General features: G+C 40.4%; 1 protein-coding gene across 2 annotated transcripts in view; it reads left to right on the top strand.

Annotated features, from left to right (window-relative positions):
• Positions 1-7,939, top strand: part of ak2 (adenylate kinase 2) — an 18,554-nt gene that overhangs the window by 8,753 nt on the left and 1,862 nt on the right. Inside the window, exons 5-6 of one of the 2 annotated variants that reach the window (XM_015383403.1) lie at positions 1,267-1,339; positions 5,298-5,517. In XM_015383403.1, coding sequence (XP_015238889.1) covers positions 1,267-1,339; positions 5,298-5,517 — 293 coding nt within the window. Of the gene's footprint in view, positions 1-1,266; positions 1,340-5,297; positions 5,559-7,939 lie in introns of those variants that run through there. The other variant, XM_015383402.1, reaches the window with a different exon arrangement.

Raw genomic sequence — 7,939 nt, 5'->3', positions numbered from 1 at the left:
TTATACTGGTTTCTGTTTTGCACCGTAGTCCTGCAGCGGCAAGGAAAAGCTCTATATTTTGTCTACGGCTGTTTTAATACATTATTTATAATTTGTTCACTGCACCTTAGGACTGTTCACTGTACTTTTATAATGTAAATACGTGTGGATGTTATGTGATTTTTTTACTTTTTCTTTATCTTATTGTGTTGTGACTGTCACTATGTGTAAAGCTGCTGCTACACTACAATTTCCTAGCTTGGGATAAATAAAGTAAATCTATTCTATCTATTCTATTATTCTATTATAACCAAGTTGTATTTGTTAAAAAGTCCTTTTTGCTTTAATGCTACATGTGAAGTGAAATATTGTAGTTAAAGTATTAATTTAGTAGATTAAAAAAAAAACCTTCATTTACAAATGCAAACTCTTTTAAACTTTTTCAGTTTACTTTTATTTCCCTCTCAGATCAATGAAACATTTTTATAAAATATTGTAAGCAAATCTATTAAAAAATAAGTTAAGACTAGAGTTTTTTGGTGGATAAGTAGACGTTTTTAACCAATAGAGGAAACATGAAATAAAGATGGTTAATCTGTCTCAAAATATGTTTTAGAAAGGTAGAAAAGTCTTTTTGTGATTCATTTATCTCAACACAGTTTAGGTTTCTGACTGATTCAGTTGGTGTTCAGAGTCACACAGACTGGATGAGACTTCATCTGAAAAACATTTTGAATTACGGTTCATACTTCAGCCCATCCAGGACAGTTTGTTTTTCTAAACGCCCGTTTTTATTCAGATCAGTGATGCAGGAATCGGCCCATTGAGATGTGAAAGTGTCTGTAAATGACGCTGCCTGAGAGGGAAGCACAGCCAGCTGGTGTTTGGCCAAATCATTTTCATAACCGTGTCTAATTTAAGCTTCCAGCTACTCTGTGAAGGATGTTTTTTGTGGTTTAACCGGGAAGATGTTTAGAAAACGTTGAGAAAGATGCCGCGTCTGTATTTCTGTCTCCATCTTTCCTCCTTTTGTAACATTTTTTTTTCTTCCGGACATTTCAGAGGAAGATGCGGGTTGTGAAATGTGTTTGTTCTGAATCACGTAAACCTGTCCCAACTGGAGCTCAGTTAAAGCACAGTCATCTGTCTGCGCGGGTCCTCCCGTTAACGAGGACGCCGCCGCCTCCTGGGTACTACCGGGACATGATGTGGGATGCGAAAGGACAGAGAAGTAGTGAGTCATTAGCCTGGCCTGACCGCCGTTTCTGTCGCCTCTCTCCTCCTCAGACTCATCCACCAGCCCAGCGGCCGCTCCTACCACGAGGAGTTCAACCCCCCCAAAGAGCCCATGAAGGATGACGTAAGTAGTTTCATCCTCAGCCTACTCAGAGGACGGTCTGTGTAATCCTCCTGAAATGACTCTCAGGCTGGAAATGGGTCAGAGTTTTGCTGCTTTTCAGTAACTAACCTGTTTTCACTTTCAGACCTGCATCATGTTGGGGTTTTTTTTTCACATGCGGTGTTTGTTTGTCACGTCTGTAAAGGTGTCCCTGAAAGCTCTGACCCACTTTCAGTTCATGGGGACTGTTCTGTCCTTCTAGGTGGACAGAAGTGTCCATTGGGGAAACACTTTCTCTGCTCAGATAAATGCTGCCATTGGAAAGCATGTCTGCCTCATGCAGAACTAAACCTTGACATATTTTAGTTGACCTAGGAAGGTCATTTTTGCTTTTTCGTTGGACTTGAAACCTGTTCAACTAGTTCAACTCGTTTACATGGGCTAGTTCCGTTAGCTTTCATGTCCTCCCTCCACTTTTAACTATATTCTAACCAATTATAAAATAACTAATTATAAAAATGTACACAGACGTTATTAATAAATCATAATAACTAAGTATGGTCTTTATTTCTTTTTTTCCCCAGTGTTTTTATTGTCATTACACTGTCGAACAAACAGAGCAATAGAATGAGCTCTCTGCGTTTAACCCGTCCCTTTGGGGAGCTGTGGGCTGCCATTGTGCAGCACCCGGGGAGCAGTCTGGGGGTTAAGGGTCTTTCCAGAGTGTCAGTCTGTGGGAGTGGGGCTTGAACTCGGAACGTCTGGGTTCCAAGTTCTAAGCCCTAACCACTAGGCCTCAATGAGGAAATGAGGAGTTCTGCATAAAGCACATACCTGTTCTCTTATACACAATCCACTCCCACACTTCCCACTTTAACGTTCTCATGGTGGTCTCAAACGTCCACAGTAACAACACACATAGGGCGCGCCGCACATTTTGAGGGGGAAAAAACGCTTATATGCGCCTTATAGTTGTGAAAATACGGTAACTGAACGGTTCACCCTGTTTTTCATAGAAAAATATAAAAAAAATTGTATTTTGCAGTATTTTTTCTTTTGTTCTTTGAGTCTGATTAACTATCAGTATTTTCATGTGGCGGAATAAAAATGTTAAATCTTACTATCAAATTCCAACAAAAAAAAAATGCTGTAAAATGTATTTAACTCATCATGCGCTCCAGTCAAAGTCCCGTTCCTTCATGGTGTTGGAAAAGATCATTTGTAAAAAAAAAAACTACAATTAAACGGATTGAAGAATCAGACTTGTCTATCTTGGTCAATTTGGTTCACAAAAAAAAAAACATTCTGTTGTTTCTTTTCTTTTTTGCTCTCGTTGCATCTTCATTAGCTTAATATTTAAAACTTTAGCGCAGAGGTCACAGATTAGCGGACCACGGCCCGGATCTGGACTCACCTGGTTTAAAATATTTCTAAAATACAACACGTTGTCTGACAACAGTATCCAACTTCACTTGCGCTGCTTCTACTGTTAATACGGTAAAGAAGGAGGATGATAAGAAAGAGAGCAGAGAAAGTGTGGACTGCCACAAGAAGCGCAGTGAACTGATGAAAGCAGGATTCGCCACCATCAATATAATAAATATCGATCCAGGCTCACGAATGAGCACCTTGTTTAAAAATCCTCACAGGGCAGCGTAAAGCCCGCTTCTCTCATTAAGACAAAAAAATTTAAATAGGGGGGGGAAAAAAAGGTCAGTTCAGGTGTTTTATAAAAGATTAAGTCTGGAACTGTGAAAGATTGTTTGAAAAGCACTTTAGATCTTAAAACGGAAAAAACATTCTATTTTTTGTTTTAAAACAAAAATCAAAGTATAACATGGATGCATAAACACCTGCATTTTATTTCAATCTTAAAAACTGTTCAAAGTAATGGATTATAACCAGTGTTGGGAACGTTACTTTACTTACTAGATACTTCTCCCAAAAAGTAACTGAGTTACTCCACAATAAAAGTAACTAGTTACTAGTAAATGTATTGCGTTACTTTTGCGTTTCTCACCCTCACCACCTGGCCCCCACCTTCTCGCCGTGTGTTTTCAAAGCCAGCTGAATAGAGCGGACGACAAAGACAAGAACCTGCAGAGAGTTTAGCATTTATTGCAACTCAACTTAAATGACATCAGGGGGGAACGCCATCTGATGGGTCTATTAACCCCATCAGATAGTGTTCCCCCTTCTTAACATGGGGGGGGAGCGCTATCTGACGGGCCTATAAACCCCGTAAGATAGCGTTCCCTCTTCTTAACATGGGGGGAACGGTATCTGATGCGGTGCAAATATCATCAGGCTGCATTAACTCTACTAATGGGTGTGAAGTTTTTTAACAGGACGTTCAGATCTGGTGAGTGAATGAAATTAATAACTGGGGATGTTTAATTCTGAAATCCTGTGTTTTTGGGTTGTTAGAGATACTGCAACATCTATCCATCCAGATTTCTCCCTTTCTCCATATAGGCTAATGATCGTTCACGCTCTCCGTAGTTCCCCTGTGGCGCGAGCACAGGGCAACTGTTGCGCGCCTTTAGCGAGCATGTGCGGTGAATCGTGCCGTCTGCTCTGTGCGGAGATGCAGGGGAAACCGTATGTGATGGGGAAACGCAGCTCGACGTAACACCGGTATTTCCATGTGGAAAACGCAGTTTTGCTGCAGGAGTCCTCCTCACTCTCCATCTCTCTGTGTGTGCTGTACGTTAACACCCACCAGCAGAAACACCCACCTACCCAACTGACAGACGGAATCTCACTTTACATCAGCCATTCTCATCCTCCGGGGTGTCTGCAGTGGTAACTGCATTATAGTTACAAAGTAATTGCTTAAAAAAAGCCGTTACTCCCATCACTGATTATAATTAAAAATGTCTCTGGACCTTTAATGATTGATTCTCTTTTTTCGGATCCCAACTGATTTTTAATTAGTGGCCCCTGCTTTATAGGAAGTAGGGCTACGGTATCTGTGTGCGTATCGTCCCATTGTTTTGTTTCTGGGTAGAGGGGCAGGTTGTAAGGGCGGCTGTCAGGTGTCCATCAGAGGGAGAAGAGCAGCAGGAAGAAAAGCTCTGAAGGAGAGAGTTTACTTCCAGCATGTTGGGATCTGTCTGTTAACTGCTCCCTTCCTGACCTTTTGACCTTTAGGAGTCCTGTTGATAAAGGGGCTACTATCCCGAAAGTGGTTGAGGTTAGGAAAAAAAATAATTATGCGACTTTTAAGAGTAAAAAATAAATGAACTCGCAAGATTTAGGCCTCTGAGAGCAAATTTAGAAGGAAAGTGTTCCGCTTCTTGTCTTAGAGGTTGACTGATTCGTTTAAACTTGGGCTGAAACGAACGATTATTTTTTTGTGTTAATAATTGGATTCCCAAAAGTTCCTCAAAGTTGATTTTTTTTTTTTTTTTTTTTTACACGAAACTAAACCAGGTAAAACTAGTTCTGGATAGAGCAGATTGACAGACGAAAACTTTTCATTTATCTTAAAATCAATGTTGGTATAAATGCTGCTCTTAAGTGGGTCGTTCTGTCATCTAAAGACACAGTTTAGAGCCTCCAGTTAACAATGAATCAAAAATAAATCCAATCCAACATGGCGGCTCCTGCAGGCAGTGGCTTAATACAGATCTTAACAGTTCTACTGTTGTAAGCTGTATGCATTATTTCATTTTGTATACATGCTGTTTCAATAATCAATTAATCCGATTAATTTGTTCAGCCTTACTTTAAACCATCCTTGATTTTTATTTCTGAGTTTTAAATTGAAGCCGTTAAAGTTATCCTGGGAACCTTTTTCAAATCTTTAGGTTTTTCTGCTGGAACCTGTCAGTTTGTTGACTCATTTGATTAAAGATTTTCTTACTCTTTCTTTTTGTTTTCCTCCTCGGGCGACAGCGGAAACAAGCAGCTGCATGCCTGAATCACACCATGGTTCCCAAACTGAGGCTTCCTTCCTGCTTTATCTTTACCTCAGGTGACGGGCGAGCCGCTCATCCGCCGCAGCGACGACAACGAGAAGACGCTACGCTCCCGTTTGGACGCCTACCACCGGCAGACGTCCCCTCTGGTGCAGTACTACAGCGCCAGGGGCCTGCACACGGCCATCGACGCCGCCCAGAGCCCCAACGTTGTCTTCGCCTCCATCGTCGCCGCCTTCTCCGCAGCCACAGAAGTCCCGGCTCGCGCCAAAGCTTGTAAAGACCAAGTGTTCTTCATCTAAACCTCTTCCTCCTTCCTGTTTCCTGCTCCGCTGCCTCTTTTTCCCTCCATCTTGGGGATTTCTTTATATACCAGACCTGAGGTGTCAGAGTCCAAGAAGATGGGCTGTTACTAAGCTGGTGGCTTCTGTGGTGATAACAGATTAAAAGTTTAGCTTAATAGTTCTGACCTTTAGCTGAACTGAACGCTGCAAACCGCTCCTCAGGAAACATTCCCTCAGTATTCTCCTTTTGTTTCTGGACACATCTGCTTTTCTTTAACCTTCTCCTTTCCTCTCGAGGCCTTTTTCTTATAAACGATCCTGTTTTTTCCTCCCATTCCAGTTTCTTTTTCCCCCTATAGCTTCACCTGCTCTGAAAAACTGCAGCTGATTTGAATTTGTTTCGCCGTTTCTAAATGTTAAAAGTAGATTTTGGAACCCGACTCATTTGTCTGTGTCCCAAATAACTAAAAGGCAAATGAAACCATTCTTTGCTTTAAATGTGAGAAGAGATTAAACCAGAAATCAGAAATGGATTAAATCTGCTACTGGTGCCGTTTCTGCTTTATAAACCCGTTAATTTTAACCACCACTTAGGCGGCTTCATTAGATTGCTTAGTGAGCCAAACCTTTCTTCAAACAAGGTAACCTGATCCGTCTGCTCCTTTATGAGGAAGTTGGAACCAGATTAACAAAGGAAACAAATCTGTAATGAAAGTTATCGAGCTGCAACAGGATGTCTAAAGTAAGGATGTTGGATCCAAAGCTGCTGTATTTCATCCAGTATGAACTTTCAGACCAGGAAGGAGGAACACATTTAGGTTTTTAAACCAGAGCTGAACTGTTTCTGGAGCTTTTTACCAAACCAGAACATCCAGCTGGTGAATCAAATGTGTTCTCCTCCACTAACCTTTTGACCAGTAGAGGGATCTGGTTTTATAGATCTAGAATCTGTCCTACAGAGGATGAAACTAATCCTCTGTCTGCTGCGTTTCATTCTCAGTGCCTGAAGAAGCGAATCAAATCTCCCTCATTTGTTTATCCATTAGTGCAACAATCTGCCATCTGCTGTTGCCGCCCTCTGATGACCCGTCTGCATTAGAAAGGGAGCTTTTACTGTCGGCCTAATTAGCCAAATCAATAAGAACCTTTTTCTGGGAAGAGGACAGAATGTTGTTTTCAGTGAAGAAGCAGAGTTTTCCTGTAAACCTAATGTGACCCTGCAGAGGTTCTCTAGAACCAGCAGATGGTGGGTTTTTATTGGCTGCAGAGGTTGGTTTTCTGACTGCATCTGAACCATGAAAAGTAAATCATCAGGATTTAAGACAGACCTTAAATACGATCAGAAAATATCCTGGTGATGATCTGCATCTCAAACACCAGAGAATATCGGGATCTTTGGCTGAGCGCTTTAGGAAAATCCTCAGATTTGTTTGCTCATATGGAGAATTTAGAGCTTTGTTCATCCATGTTTGGCTGATGGATTCCTGCTGTCTAGATCTGAAACTTGTTGACTTCAACCTGTGGGAGCAGAGAGCATTTAAAACCACGGCTCCTGGTCTTCCATATGGCTACAGAAACAAAACGAGGTCGTTTAGACGTCCAACAGCAGTGATGAGAGCAGAGCTGACTCACTGAAAACTGCTTGTTTTTAGCGCTCCTATCAACGGCTGAAACTCATGCTAGTCTGGAAATGCCTTCCTGCTGGTTTAATGTTCTACTGTTTGCCAAAAGCCAAATATAATACATCTAATCTGCAGTTTGTTTCTTTGTATATTGAAATATTTGCTCATTTGTATTTTTGAGAGTTGTGATAAAAAGAATATCTGTGTTTGCCTTTTGATCCAAACTGATACCAGATGGAGTTGCTCAATATCAGGAACCCATGTAGCTTAAATTTGGATCATATTTATGGTTAATCCACATTTTCTGGCTCTTTTCATCCTTTTCTTTCATATCTTCTAGAAGCTTTAGCATTTTAACCAAAAGCATTATACATCTGTTGTGTATTGGAGTGTAAATACATTTTGTTAGATCACCTACCAATTGGAAATTTTTTTATATTTATATTTTTTTGATCCCACAATAATGAATAAAACGTGCAGATCTGTAATATAAATCAGTGAAAGACAAAAATGCAGAACACTGCGGATGAGGATTAGGGCCATTGGGGGAAAAAAAAAAAGTTAACTGATTTTTAAATTTTATTTCAGTTTAATATGGGGAAAAAAATAGGAATTCTGACTTTTTTCTCACAATTCTGACTTTTCTCACAATTCTGACTTTAATCTCAGAATTCTGACTTTTTCTCACAATTCTGACTTTTCTCACAATTCTGACTTTTTTTCTCACAATTCTGACTTTTTTTCTCACAATTCTGACTTTTTTTCTCACAATTCTGACTTTTTTTCTCACAA

This window comes from Cyprinodon variegatus, unplaced genomic scaffold (assembly GCF_000732505.1).
Source record: "Cyprinodon variegatus isolate N-32 unplaced genomic scaffold, C_variegatus-1.0 Scaffold284, whole genome shotgun sequence".
Taxonomy (NCBI): domain Eukaryota; kingdom Metazoa; phylum Chordata; class Actinopteri; order Cyprinodontiformes; family Cyprinodontidae; genus Cyprinodon; species Cyprinodon variegatus.
The sequence above is the reverse complement of the archived record's forward strand: the minus strand, read 5'-3'. Positions and strand labels throughout refer to the sequence as shown.